Source organism: Pyrus communis, chromosome 15 (genome assembly GCF_963583255.1).
Source record: "Pyrus communis chromosome 15, drPyrComm1.1, whole genome shotgun sequence".
NCBI lineage: Eukaryota > Viridiplantae > Streptophyta > Magnoliopsida > Rosales > Rosaceae > Pyrus > Pyrus communis.
This window is the reverse complement of record NC_084817.1, coordinates 18,760,058-18,775,386: the sequence shown is the minus strand read 5'-3', so window position 1 is coordinate 18,775,386 and position 15,329 is coordinate 18,760,058. Positions and strand designations below refer to the sequence as shown.

The 15,329-nt window shown below is 35.9% G+C and overlaps 2 protein-coding genes across 2 annotated transcripts; both read left to right on the top strand.

The window, feature by feature from the left end:
• Window positions 1-6,213: 6,213 nt before the first annotated feature.
• Window positions 6,214-13,196, top strand: LOC137718793 (probable pectin methyltransferase QUA2). Its single transcript, XM_068458328.1, has 9 exons — window positions 6,214-6,598; window positions 7,324-8,071; window positions 8,165-8,297; window positions 9,163-9,403; window positions 9,855-10,080; window positions 10,196-10,371; window positions 10,507-10,810; window positions 11,572-11,710; window positions 12,581-13,196. The coding sequence occupies exons 2-9, from the start codon at window positions 7,362-7,364 to the stop codon at window positions 12,737-12,739; spliced, it is 2,088 nt and encodes a 695-aa protein (XP_068314429.1). The 5' UTR covers window positions 6,214-6,598; window positions 7,324-7,361; the 3' UTR covers window positions 12,740-13,196.
• A 302-nt stretch (window positions 13,197-13,498) lies between these two features.
• LOC137718795 (protein WHAT'S THIS FACTOR 1 homolog, chloroplastic-like) lies at window positions 13,499-15,303 on the top strand. The gene has a single exon (XM_068458330.1). It carries the CDS (start codon window positions 13,798-13,800, stop codon window positions 15,025-15,027), a length of 1,230 nt encoding a protein of 409 aa, XP_068314431.1. The 5' UTR covers window positions 13,499-13,797; the 3' UTR covers window positions 15,028-15,303.
• Window positions 15,304-15,329: the final 26 nt, after the last annotated feature.

Sequence of the window (15,329 nt, the reverse complement as noted above, 5' to 3'; positions counted from 1 at the left end):
GAGGAAGGTGGGAAATGGCCAGCTTATATTATCGTCCTACTTTCTCGATTTTTAATTTTTTTTTTTATCTTTTTTTTTTTCTTTCAATTGCATCATAATTACTGAATCATGACATCCATAATGCTAAATGTATGGATATGTAGGGTTCGAGAATGGACTGGTGCTGGTTGCATTTGTCAACCAAAAAATAAATACAATAAAGAAGTACAAATTGATGATACCGATCGAGCTGAACTCATAGTGACAAGTGCATAGTTCGTTGTATCTTGTTGGAATTTAATAACATCAATACAACGAACTATGTAGATATCTAGTAGCAACTACACAATGTTTTTTAGTTTCATGACTATCGACCTAGAACTAGAAGTGGATATATCCCCTTTTGCTCTTTCTCTTACGCTACTTCAAGTGCATGCCCAAATTATATGCCATACACATATCATATGAACGATTCCAAACTTATAAATCTAACACCGTTACAATCTACAACGTTAAAAGTAGCATAAAAGACAAAGTTATAATGTTGATGCCTCGATGTAACTTTGAAGAGATACTTAATAGATGAAAAGTTGAGAACCTAACCTAACTCCATCAAATGGAATTTAAACACGACGCATCCACTTGGCCCTAATCTATCATAGTCTACATTGTCAATATCACACCATATAAAGTAATAATGTTTTTTCTAACACAAACTAAATTATTTGTAACATTAGTAGTGGTAAGTAATAATACCATTTTGTTTAAAAGTGTTTTTAAAATAATTAAAAATGTTTTTGGTGAAAGTGTTTTTAGAGCCAATCCTTAGTAAAAATATAAGTAAATCTTAGAAAAGTACTTACAAGAAACACACAACTAATGCTTCTTACATGAAACACTTCAAGTGTTTTTCGAAGCAAAACCACTTTCAGCAAGTCTAGCGAGGCCCTCCCAAAACTTGTGTAGTTGTACTTTCTTATCAAAGAAGCTCTCAATGTTAAAAATTTTAAACCAAAAAAAGGAAAAAAAAATTAAATGAATGGCAATCAAAAGGCTAGATATAATTTTGTTTCGTAATTTTTTTTGCAAGAATGAGTGTCAAAAGAAAACTCAAAAGATGTTTCAACATGTCCATTTTTAATTTTTTTGGATAAAAATAGAAAAAGATTAGGTAACAGTTTATGATCGCGTGTGAGGTAACAACCCGTTATCCGAAAGAAAATTACCCACTCATTCTCTCTTTACAAATGTCATTAATAACAAGAAGGAATATATACACACACACACACAGAGGAGAATTAAGCCAAAACTCTCGCAATAATATACATTAGCCAAATCGATAAGTGGAACAAAAAGACAAATCTCGACTTTGGGCAGAAATTGCAAATACCAAGATCATTGACCAATCAGCAACCTGTGTTACCTTTCGATAAATATATGTACAAATAAAATTGAGTTGATGAAGATGCCATAAGCAATTGTTTCAGTCATTTAGCAAAAAAAACAAAGCACTATGGAAAGAACTTTGTATAAATGATGAACCAAAGTGAATTAATCTGTTTCAATCCAAAATCGTTTTCATTTGCGAAAAAAATGACTTACATAGCACGAGTATATACTGGGAAAGTCTCGTATCAATAAATAAATACATGTATAATTGTTTTTTTTTTTTCCACATGTGTCGTAGTTTCATTAGCATGGGACGCCACTTGCCGATATACCCATGTCATGTAACTTGTTCTCCATTTACTGATCCAAACTACACGACTGCCTTAGTAAAGAATTTCGCCATGTCAATACATCTTAGTTATTTAATTTTGTTCTTTGAAAATAAAGAAACATTACAAACTAAATCCTACTACCATACAATCAAATTAATAAGCCAAAAGATTAGACTAAGAGACTCTCTGTAACAAATTCTTAAAGAGATTTAAGACTCTCTCCATAACAATTTCTTAAAGAGATTTGTGATATGCCCTAACAATGGAATGGATAGCCTCCCACTAATAACTCCAAAAACCCTAGTCCGTTATGGGTAGGATGATGACGCAGGTAAATAACTCAATCCGTGACAAAAAAAGGAGGAGAAACACGCCCTCCCTCACACTCAGACTCAGAAATAATGAAGCTTTCCATTTACTGTTTTTTGTTTTTCTGGCCTCACCTCACGTCAGCCTTCGTTTTTAACAGCGTGCCTCGTGGCTAGCCAGTAGCCACCCTATTCAACTCCCGTGTCTACGCTCCACCGCCACCGCCACTATCGGACAACTCCTGCTCACCCCTGTGACTCCAGGCTGCAATCCTCTGCGACACACATGCATCTCGCCAATCCACCTCCACCCGCCACCTCACCACTCCAGTCCCACCGACACAGATAAACACGGCAACGGGGTCCCACTGATCCTCTCCGGATCCCTTTCCACCTAATCCATCTAATCCGAGAACCGAGCTGTTAAAATTTGATCTAACAGCTAGGCTTCTTTAAAAATGATAATAACTGTAGGCGTTATATCAAATTTCAATAATCCGGATCCCAAACTAAATGGATTAGTTGGAAACGGATCCCTTTTCCTCCTCACTCCCTTTGCTTTTCTCCCTTTATCTTATGAAAATTTGCATGTGTCCCCCGTCAGCCCTTCAATAATTTTTTAAGAAAAAATCCATTAAAAAAGTCCAGTTCTATTTATTTCAGGGCTTCCAATCCAGTGTGGTAATGTGCATGGTTAAACCAATTGCCGGATGCCACGTCAGCGTAGTAAAATGTTGAGGAAGAGAAATATTGCTCCATTTCTGTAGGACAGGGGATTTCCCTTTTCGCTGATTCTCTGACCCAAAGTGTATCATTGCCTCATCAATCAAGGGCTCACGTGTTAAGAGTAAGATTCTCTCTCTCTCTATTCTTATCATTTTTCCTTTCCTTTTCTTACATATTACTTTTTGTTTTATTATCTTTATAAAAAAAATCAATATAAGATGTTGATATGGCTGAACCGTGACCGTTAAAATAGAAGGGGAGGGAAGGGGAGAGAGATTAGGAAGGGAGAGAATCCTTCTCCCACTTGTTATTCAATACTACATTTTGGTAATATTTTTTCTTCATATGTAAGTGAAAGGTGTTAAGTTCAAATCTCATGGATCTCGTGGATGGTGACTTCGATACTAAATTAGGTTGCCTATTGTGTGACTTAGACGAACTCTTTCTCTCCTTAGTGTAAATTATTTTTACTAAAAAAAAAAAATAAGGGCTCACTTATTTATTTGTTTATTTTCTCCAACTTTACTATGAATTTATTTATTTTGGTATGTATATTATCGTTTACTCTATGTCGACAAACACGATAATATAATTATGTTAAATTTATTTAAACTACGAAGAAAAAGATTTGAACTTGAATGCATATAATTGAATACATTAATGTATCCAACTTGGCTAAACTCATTTTTATTTATCTATTTAAAAGATAAACATATACTCTTTTTAGTTTTTCACATACTTCTATTTAATTCATTCAATTGAATAATAAATTTAAAAAAATTAAAAAAACATGTGAAAACTTTAAAAATAAAAAGTGTGAAATTTTTTACTGTTGTGAATGTGATTCTTCCTAGCTAGTAAATCTTATCTTAAAGCATTATCTGTCTTTTAGCTTTGCATGAATTACATTTGAAAATCTGTCCTCAACTGTGCCAATTTTTAACCCCACAAACCAAAAGCATTTTCACTGTACAAACAAACACATGTGATATTTGCTTTTTGTTCCCTTTATAAAAATTTCAGAAATTATGACTAAGGTAATGTACGTATTTGTCTTATTACCATTTGCATGTAAATATCTGACCGTAGATGCATGATTGTATAAAATCCGTAATCCTCAATATACTAGCTGCCTTTTTAAAGCGTGCTATTGAAGTATTTCTTTGGTTTTGAATTGTTAAGGCGGAGTGGGAGGGAGTGAGAAGTGATGCAAGTGCAGAGTGGGGAGGGTAAATTATAAGATTGTTTAGTACAAAAATATAGAATGGGTAACCAAGCCTAAGAGTCCGGCAAATAAGCCGCAAGTCAAAGTTTATATTTTGGTAGATCCATAAAAACAATGTCTCCTCCTCAGATCTACCTTTGCACATAGATAGACACACAGACACAAAGGAAGTCAGCAACTAAATTCCCCAGTTGCTTTTTTCAATCATAGGTTTAAATTTAATTCTTTGGAAGATTGAGTGGGGCTCATCCCAGAAAGCCCATTCTCTCATACCCTTAAAGAGAATTTTTCTTGTTATAAAGAGAGAAAAAAAAAAGGTTTTAGTTTCCAAGTAAAAGGGGATTTAGAATTACGATGTAGTGATATTCTTCTTCACTTATAACTTATAAGTAAGAGGTTTTAAGTTCAATTTTCAACAAAAGCTAAGTTGAACTATATTATTGCTAGCTCATTGTAAGGTTTAGCTTACTCTCCCACCCCTTATTGTAGATAAGGGTTAAAGTAATATAGGGGAGAGAATTTTTGTAAGAGTTTTTGAACATTAGTCCTTAAAAAAAAATTGAAATTAAAAAAAAAATTGAAATTAAAAAAAAAAAGAAAAAAAGAAGAAAAACTTGTTAGATTACATATTGATTTTAATCCCTTGAAGTGTATTTCTATTAAAATTTATATTCTTTTTTTTGTTTGTTATTTAATGTGTATTTTTATTTAATATCTCCACATTATAAAAGTTTTGATTCTAGTAATATGCACATTTTAGTTCTTCTAATTATAAATAAACTTAAATGATAAAACATTGAAAGACATTAGTGACACATAAGAAAAAAAAAATATGTAAACATATAAGTGTACGAAAATGACTGTATCGAAATATGTTAAATTAACTTTTTATACCGAAATCTGTATACCAAAATATATTATAATGAATTAGTGTACCTCAATGTTTGTACCGAACTATGTTTGTACCAAAATCTCTGTACCGTAATATTTGTACAGAATTATAATATAATGAATCGAAATGTCTGTACCTAACTGTATTATAATGAATTTGAGTACCTAAATATTTGCACCGAAATATATTTATAATGAATTAATACTTAAATATCTGTACTAAAATATTATAATGAATTAGTATAAACTTAGAAAAAGAAAAATCATGAAATTACCAAAAATAAAAATCACATGAATTATTAATGTTGGCATTTAAATAGAACCAATGGACTAAACTCAAATTTTTATCTTGTATGGAGAATTAATCTAAATTTCATCTTATTTAAGGATTAAATCTAGTTTTTTTTTTTATTTTTTTTATAGGTTTAGAGATTCATTCCTTAATATTACACAAAATACGAGTTTTTGGTTTAAAATAACAGGTTTTTACCAAGATTCAGAATGTAAAATTATATTTAAAAATGGTTCAACGATTTAAAAGTTAACTCAAACATGATTCTGTTTTAAATTGTTCTTTTACTATATTAAATGAAGTTAAATATACTAAATACATGTAAGTATTGTAGCCAAATTTTAAATTGTATAGTAGACATGAATTTTTGCTTTTCAAAATGAAAATATACTTTAACATTACATTTTCACACTCACAGCAAACCAATTTTACTTCTTGAAATATTCTAATAAAGATGTCACTGGAGTTGTAATGTCTGTTTACATCCTCAATTTCACATCTTTACATTAAAGTTGTTATAAGGTGATAATAAAGCAACGAGACATTCTTTGTGACGGCAAAAGAAGACCGTCTATTTAAGAAAACAAACGACTATCTCGTCAAAAAGTTCAAATGACATAAATATAGTTAATTGAGTGGATATTATATACTAAAAACTCATTAGGGGGTACGCTTAATAAGTAATTAACAACATTCACAAGGTTTTTGAAATCTTATAACGAATTTTCTTTCTCGAAATTTCACTTGTACAAAAAACATAAAAAAAAAAGGTTGAAATTTCAGAATACCAAATTCACCAAACATCTCTATAGTCGTGAGATAAAGACTAGTGAGTGTGAGTAGTGATACCAACTCGCATAGATCAAAACTAGTCGGAAGGAGGTCTCTTTCGTGGAAGACCATGTGGCTCTACTGGCGACCAAAATAATTTGAATGCCAAATTGGGAAGAATTTGGGGCATTTGATATCACATTTGTGACTCCGAAAAAGTGTGAATTAAGAATTTACAGCAGCGGTGCACTTCCTCTCCTGCATGGTAACACATAGCGTGTTCTTTCTGCATATATTAAAACAATTTCTTAACTATATACAATCAATATTTATATATATATTTATACTCTCTCTATAGTTCTGTATTTTCTCTTTCATATTACATAGTATTCAGTTTTCACGAGCTCTGTCGTGATTGGATCGGTATAAAATCCTCTCCCTCCCTCTCTCTCTACTCTCTCTCTACTCTCCTCTTTTTCTGTCAGCTAAGCATTTGAGCGAAGAGGGAGAGACCGACCCAAGTGAGGGATGAAATCGGAGTCAGAGCAGCACAAGTGTTTGTGGCAATAAACAGACCGAGCGAGTCCATGGACTCATACTGATTTCCTTCCAACAATTCATTGGCTCTTCTTTTCTGTTTCTTTCTCTTTATCCATTGCCCTCTTCTCTTTCCCTAATTAAAAAGGTACTGTTTTTTCTGCAACTACTTCTCTCACTTCTGCTACATTTGGCTCCTTCTGCACAATGGGTAACCACTGTTTTTGCTATCGGTGGATTGATCTCAAATGGGTTTTGCTCGCTTTGTCCTTCTGGGTCTTTTTTTTTACACACTGAAATTTTAGTATAAATATGCGTGCCCTTTTGTTATTAGTTCATTTGGGTACTTGAAAGTGATTTAATTTTTTGGTTTTTTTGGGTGTGGGAAGTGATCCAAATCTTTAGTTTATATGTAAATGCATCTGCTTTCTGTCTCTTAATTTCTGCAAATCTTAATTGTTCTGTCTTCCTTTTTTTTTTTTTTTTTTTCTGGGTTTGTTCTTCCCAGTTGATTCTTGGTTTAAGTGATTTCCTTTTCTCTTTAATCTATCGAAGCGTTTACGGGGTCTGTCTTGCAGCTTGGTTAATGGATCTAGTGAGGGAATGATCATACTGGGAATGATCATACTTCTCAGGGAATACTTTTGATTCATTCCTTTTTTTTTTAAGCTTATTTGATGAAGTTATGACCTCACCAGAAAAATAAAGCTTTTTTGAATGATGAATTATGCAATTTTCTTAGGATTTAAGTGAAGAAAATTTGTGGGTTTCTGTCTTTTTTTTTCGCCTTTCAGCTTGTTTTTCTCTTGTTTGAGCTTTCCTGGATGTCTTTTGGTTGTGTATGATTTTTAATTTTATCTATTCTTTTAACAGACTCTTGTTCCGCGGTCTGCATCGATTGAAATCAAAGAATGGTTAGACCTCTGCATCGAGGTCCGTCTGGGCCGCGGATGTCTGGCAGTAGCAAAGATTTTTTTGACTCCCAAATGAAAGATAAAACAGATAAAGAAGATTTGGACAGAAGAGCTTCTTCGGATAACAATAGTTTTGCATTTAAATTTCCCATTCGAGTACTTTTTCCGGACAATTCTCCTTCCAAACATGGAAATACCGAAAATGGCTTTACATCTGATCCCTTCATGGCTGGTACTCCCAGAAGTCGGCACAAGTTAGCACTGCTACTGTTGAAGTTAAGTTTAGTTTTGATTGTTATTCTAGCTCTTTCCGGATCCTTTTGGTGGACACTCGCCATCTCAACAACTTCAAGAGGTCACATATACCATGGATACCGGCGACTCCAACAACAACTTGTTTCTGACCTGTGGCATATCGGAGAGCTTTCTCTTGGTTCTTCAAGGTTGAGAGACTTGGAGTTTTGTCCTCAGGAGAACGAAAATAATGTTCCATGCTTCAATGTTTCGGAGAATCTTGCCTTAGGTCTTGCTGATGGCAACGAGTATGACCGGCATTGTGAGAATGGGATGAGGCAAAATTGTTTAGTTCTTCCACCTGTGAATTATAAGATTCCTCTTAGGTGGCCTACTGGTAGAGATGTCATCTGGGTGGGGAATGTGAAAATAACAGCGCAGGAGGTACTTTCTTCAGGAAGCTTGACGAAGAGGTGAGCTGGGATTTGTCTTGTAAGCGAACTTTGCTCTAATTCTATTAACCTGTCCTGGTCTTGCATTAATTTTGAGTTTCCATATGCTTACAGGATGATGATGTTGGAAGAAGAGCAAATTTCATTCCGTTCAGCCTCCTTGATGTTTGATGGTGTTGAAGACTACTCACACCAAATTGCAGAAATGATAGGACTGAGAAATGAATCCAGTTTCATACAAGCTGGGGTAAGTGGATTGGAATTTTTGTGTATTAGTTGTTGGAACTGACCCCACATAACAATGGAATCATTTGTTATCCTGTTCCTTTCTCTTGATTGATTCCTTTCGTGTAGTTTATTTCACTTATATTTAGGTAGAAGTTTAGTTAAGCCAGTTAACATCTTTATTTTAATGCACATAATCATCTTAAACAAGAAGGGGTTAGGAATATTATGTAGAATTTAGGCCAAGTGGTTAACATCTTTATTTTAATGATGTTAATCATATTGAACGAGAAGGGGTCCTAGCCTAACCCCTGGTCCAGAATATTCAGTTTACGAAATGATTCAGCATCCTTTTTTTATGTGGTAGTTGGAATTTACATGTGGGTTAATACATCAAACATCACCATTGGCATGAAAATTGCAGCTCAGGTAATAACCAGTTCAAACTGTTTTAAGCGTGTTTACGTTTAACATTGCTAACTCCAAAAGAGACTGCAAATACTTTATAACTCCTTAGGGTATCCTACCAAGTTGCTTTTTTAGCTTTGGTTCCATTATACGTGTTCATATGAACCCATACGTACCACCTAGAAGGGTACATGTCATATCCATTGGTTTCTGATTCATGATTGATCGTTACAGAAAATCTTATATATGGATCTGATTATGTCAAAGACAAATAGAGCATGCTGTTGTCATATTATGATCACTTGTAGTGTATTTTCTCTGGGATGCACTGCAACACAGTTATGTGCCTTATGGACTTATGGTATGTAGACGCTTGTGTCTATGTACATATTGTCAAGATGTGTGGTGGTTGCACTGAATTTAAATCTCTGCTTTTATGTTTGAATTGGTGAATGAAACTGTCAACATTAATTCTGCAGGTGAGAACCATCTTGGATATAGGATGTGGTTATGGTAGTTTCGGAGCACATCTCTTTTCCAGTCAGATCCTAACTATGTGCATTGCAAACTATGAGGCTTCAGGAAGCCAAGTTCAGCTGACTCTTGAAAGGGGTCTTCCTGCAATGATTGGTTCTTTTATTTTGAAACAGTTGCCTTATCCATCTCTCTCTTTTGATATGTTGCATTGTGCATGGTGTGGCATTGATTGGGACCAACAAGGTAATGCTCCTCCTCTTTAACAAGTGTTTTCTTTCTGTGCCTGCATACACCATACCTTTTAACCAACACTAATAACCTACTGCTTCTAATTGTACTCCATGAAGTGCATATATTTTAAATGTTCAGTCTACATTATGTTCTTGTTTTCTGTAATAGAATTCTTTCTGTATTAAAGAGTTTTCAGAAATATAATTAGACATAAAGTTTTTGGATTTGCAATTTTGTTGAGAAGTGGGATTGCTGAAAACATCACATTCAACCATTAATATACTAATAGGAGAAAAGTCTTCAGTAAAAACAAGTTGATGTGATGCCCAAACCTTTGCTTGTATAATCTCAGAATCTGGACTGTGAGTTTGAGCACCTTGGTATTCACTCTGAATTTCTTGATCTGGATGGGTACATGTTTACCGTATATTAATCATATGTACAATTATGTTATGTGCTACAGATGGGATCCTCTTGATTGAGGTTGATAGAGTTTTGAAACCTGGTGGATACTTTGTCTGGACATCACCTATTACCAATGCCGAGACATTTCGTCGTAACAAAGTGAATCAGAAAAGGTGGAACCTTGTACGTGATTTTGCAGAAAATCTATGCTGGGAGATGTTATCGCAGCAAGATGAAACAGTTGTATGGAAAAAGACTAGTAAAAGGAATTGTTATAGTTCACGGTAAGGAAACTAACATGGATTTTCTTTTGAATGTGGGATCATAAGTGTTTGGTCTTTTAGTGCGCAAGAATAAGAGCCAAAACTGATATGTAGTACAATCTACTTATTTCTTCAGGAAACCAGGTTCAGGTCCCTCTATATGCAGCAAAGGTCATGATGTTGAATCTCCATATTATCGACCACTCCAAGCCTGTATTAGTGGAACTCAAAGCCGCAGATGGATTCCTATTGAAGAGAGGAAAACCTGGCCTTCTAGGGCTAATCCGAACAAGAGTGAACTTGCCATATATGGTACTTGTTATGTTCTTGATATAGCCTATTTTGTAGAGAAAACAAATGCATTGCTCAGCCACTAACTAGTCTATTGTCTGCTAATTTGTTTTCGTGAAAATCATATAATTCATGTGTATTGAAATTTTCATGCAGGATTACATCCAGAAGAACTCACTGAGGATGCTGAGACGTGGAAAATGGCAGTACGGAATTATTGGTCTCTTCTGTCACCATTGATATTCTCAGATCATCCAAAGAGACCTGGTGATGAAGATCCTTCACCGCCCTATAATATGCTTAGAAACGTACTAGACATGAATGCTCATTTTGGTGGTTTTAATTCTGCATTATTGGAAGCTGGAAAGTCCGCATGGGTCATGAATGTGGTCCCAACAAATGGACCCAATTATCTGCCCTTGATCCTAGACAGGGGTTTTGTTGGTGTTCTGCATGATTGGTAAAGCTACTTTTTTTTTTTTTTTTTTTTTTCTCACATCTTTTTCCTCACAATTACTCTTAAGCTTGATGTTTAACTTGGAACCTCTTAACCAAATTTCATCTGCAAAAGACCACATCTCGGCTTAGATAGAATTGCTTGCGATCTGAAGTCTTGTTGCAAAAGACCAAATTTCCTCACAATTACTCTTAAGCATGATGTTTAACTTGGAGCCCTCCAGTTTACTATCACATGGATAGGATATAACATAGATTACTTACCAGGGATTTTTCTGTACTGGATGTTTAGTAGGCAGCTTAGTGATCCTTCCTTTTTGTTAATCAGTGGCGTAAAACCAAACAGGAATTTTCTTTCATAAAAAAGACTTCTAGCACTTTGTATTATGCTGACTTTACACAGGTTTGATGGGTAAATTCTTGATGGGGGAAATAATTCAGCATTAAAATACTTTTGTAACTTCGGAGTTATCTGGAAAAAAAAAAAAAAAAGCAGTGCATACTGAGGGATGTCATCATACTATTGGTTTGTGAGAGGACATTTGTAACTGTTGAATTACTGAGCCCAGTGGATTGAATTTGACATAAAAGTGGTATTATCATGGTATTTGAATGGTTGAAAAGTTGATTTGCCTCCAGCATGTTTTACATCATGTTCTGGAGTCTGGAAGCTGGACTCATATCGTCATTTGTACTTGTTGTAAATGCTACATCGTTGTTCCTTTGTAGGTTTTTGTTTTAACAAGAATTTTTATCTGTTTCCAGGTGTGAACCCTTTCCAACATACCCAAGAACTTATGATATGGTGCATGCAGCAGGACTTCTTTCCCTTGAAAGTGATCATCAGCGCAGATGTACCATTCTTGATCTATTCACAGAGATTGATCGATTACTTCGTCCAGAGGTACCCATCTTTAATAATTCTCATCACATTTCATCTACTACGGTTATTTTACCAGTCCTTATATTCCATAATAGTTTTGGTGAGGCAGAAGAACTCGTCAGACATGTCACATGCACCATCATTTCTGGATGTTGATTATCATGCAAGATTAGAGAGCATATAATTTCGGAACTGTTGTTGGCGCTCCAAAAATCTCCTTGTGCTCTCCTCACATGTGTATATTTCTTTCTAAAGATAGATAGTTTGGAGTGCACAATGAGAATTTTTGATTGCCAATAACAATTCCCTATGGCTTTTCGCACTCGAGATTGAATTCATTGCTATGCAAAGTTTGTCAGTCATATTATTCATAGGTTTCCAATTTAAACAAGATGTAAGTTTTGTGGGTGATTTGTTACATCCAAAAGAGAAACTGCATATATGGATCTGTGGAGCTATAATACTTCAGATTAACAATGAAAGTTTTATTTGGTTTGGTGGTACCGATAATGGTGGTTGGTTTTATCTCTTGCAAAAAAATAATGGCTGTTGGTTTTGTGCTTCTTCTAATCATGCGTGGTTTATTTTCCGTACGGGTAGTTTGCCTTTAACCTAAAGAATGGAATAACTTTTAAGATTTTCTAGGACAGTCGCACATCAGTTCTTATAGATGTGTATATATCTGTTTACATGTCAGGATGCAACTGGCATACACAATTTTGTCTTGTTTTGTACAGTTTCTCATACCGTCAAGGTAGAAATTAACAACAAAGTTAACTCGAGTTCCACCAAAACACAATAGACCACTTACAGTTGCTATTTAGGATGGCTTTTTGTTTGCTTCGTTATGTTTGTATTTTGAACTCTTCTGATATTAGTGATTGTTTACAGGGTTGGGTGATATTCCACGACAACACTGCTCTCATCGAATCAGCAAGAGCTCTCACGACAGGGCTGAAATGGGAGGCACGCGTGGTGGAAATCGAAAGCAACAGCGGTGAAAAGCTCCTCATCTGCCAAAAGCCTTTCTTCAAGAAGCAAGCAAACTAATAAAGCAGTTTCCAAAGGGGAGCCTGAGATACACGGTGGTAATATCACTCGATTCATATTCATTTACTTATTTTACTCAATCATCATAAAGCTCTGCCATTGAAAGGAGAGGGAACCAAGATTTTAGGACAGACGAAACCAAAGAAACAATACGACGCCTATGGAGCCGGTCGTAAGGCCGCCATAGGACATAGGGTAATGTAATTATTTATGGTATTGAGGTCCGGAGCAAAGTGAGAGAGAGAGAGAGAGAGAGGAGTGTAGATTATATTTTTAATCTTCCATGTAATTTCTCGTTGTTACTATACAGAACCACATGATTAAGATTGTGAAGATCATCACAGCATAAACAAATGCAGTCAGTTTGTTATAGTGTATAAAACATGCTTGTCAACGCATTTATGTCAAGCACCCTCAGCCTCAATGGTGGATTTAATTACATTCCCAAGCTTACAAATCACGAATCTGGCTACATTATTTACATGTGTTTGATACAATCACATTTCGTGTTTGATCTCTGAGAAGTGGCAACTGGCATTAGTTCTTCATTTAGTGGCATCTTTCTTTTCTGATATTGGAAGAAGTCTCAAATTCAAATATCTGATCGAAAAACTTTGAGATCTATATATTTCTCAATCAAGTGTCAAAACTTAAAAGACCCATATTATTTATTTTTACTATAATTTCTGTGAAGATCACGACCACCTTCCTGAAATAAATCTCGTCCTTATTTTCCATTGAAAACTGGGTAAAGAACAATGCAATTTGATTTTGGGAGTTCTATCTATACAATCTAATTTGCTTAAAATTATAGAGAGATTTCAAATTTGGAGTTAAGTTATACCTATTGGCCTCGTTTGGTGATGAATTGAATCAAATAACTCATTAGATTCAAACTACGTTGAATATGGATTATGGAGGAATCGATATTGAAGTTTCTTAAGTTTATTTAAATTCTAAATTTTAGGGAAGATTTAGGAAAACCAATGGAGTTGCTAATTTGCATTTTGCCCACAAGATTTAAGTCTCGGATTCTCAGTTGAGCTGGTAAAGCATCCATGGCGTTTTGGCGCCTCCTCATTTCCAAAACCCCAAACCCTAAACCCTCACCTCCCCTCCCAAACACTAACCACTCGCCGCCCTCCCTCCTCCCTCTCCTCCTTCTCCGTCAAACCTCACCGTTCTCCACCTCCTTTCTCATCACCAAAACCCCAAAAAAATTCAGAAAAAAGCGCAAGAAGGACGAAAGCCCCCGAACCAAGCTCGTCCAGACTCAGCCCAACCTCATCCCCCACTTCGAACACATTGTCGAGCGCGACGCTTACTTCCGATTCCTCACCAAATCGAAAGACTTCCTCTCCAAGCAGCCCCACCGCGTCCTCCGCCTCGATGATGCCGGCAAGCTCTACCGCGAACTCGGCTTCCCTCGCGGCCGAAAAGTCGCCCGATCCCTCCAGCGCCACCCCCTCATCTTCCAAACCTACCGCCACGATGACAACAAAATGTGGATCGGATTCACCGACCTCATGGAAGCTCTGCTCGAAGAGGAGCGAGTCATAATGGACTCAATGGAATCGGACCGAGTCAACAAGGTTCGTAAATTGCTCATGATATCCACCAACAAGCGTATCCCTTTGAGTAAAATCTACCATTGCAGGTCGATTTTCGGAATTCCTGAAGATTTTAGGGACAGGGTTTCGAAATACCCTAATTTTTTCAGGATTGTGGTTGAGGAGGATGGGAAGAGAGTGCTTGAATTGGTGAATTGGGATCCGTTGATGGCGGTGAGCGCGTTGGAGAGGGAGTTTATGGTGGATGAGGAGGGAGTGAAGAGGGCTTTTCGGTTTCCAGTGAAGCATGGGAAGGATTTGGGCCTGGAGATAGAGGATGAGAGGAAATTGAACATGTTGAATTCGCTTCCGTTGGTTTCGCCTTATTCGGATGGATCAAGATTGGACCTTTGGACTCTGGAAGCGGAGAAGTACAGGTTGGGAGTGTTGCATGAGTTTTTGAGCTTGACATTGGAGAAGAGGGCTTCCATACACCATGTTGTGGAGTTCAAGGAGGAGTTTAGCTTGAGCAAGCATACTTATCAGATGCTGTTGAAGCAGCCCAGAAAGTTTTATCTGGCCGGGACGGAGATGAACTGGGTTGTTTTCTTGAAAGATGCTTATGACCGAGACAGGGTTTTGATTGAGAAAGATCCGCAGGTGCTTTTCAATGAGAAGTTGTACAAGAATGCTGATATGAAGGAAAGGGAACAAGGATTTGTTGATCAATGGAGGTGATGAGAGGGTTTTAGGCAAATTTGAGTGAGTTCATTCTTTGCTTGAGCTTCAAGGAAAATTGGGTAAAGGCCCAAACTTTATGTTGTATAATGTTATGGAGGAGTAGCATTAAGGAACCCTGGGGCTACAACAAAATCGGCAATTCAGATGCATCATAGTTATCTTGGCTGGTCCTTGACAGGACTGTGTCTTGTGTTTCTAGGTTTTTGAAGTCATAAGAGAAATCATATGATATGAACCTTGGGGCACTATGTGGATTTTTGGATATATATATATATATATATATATATATATCATCAATG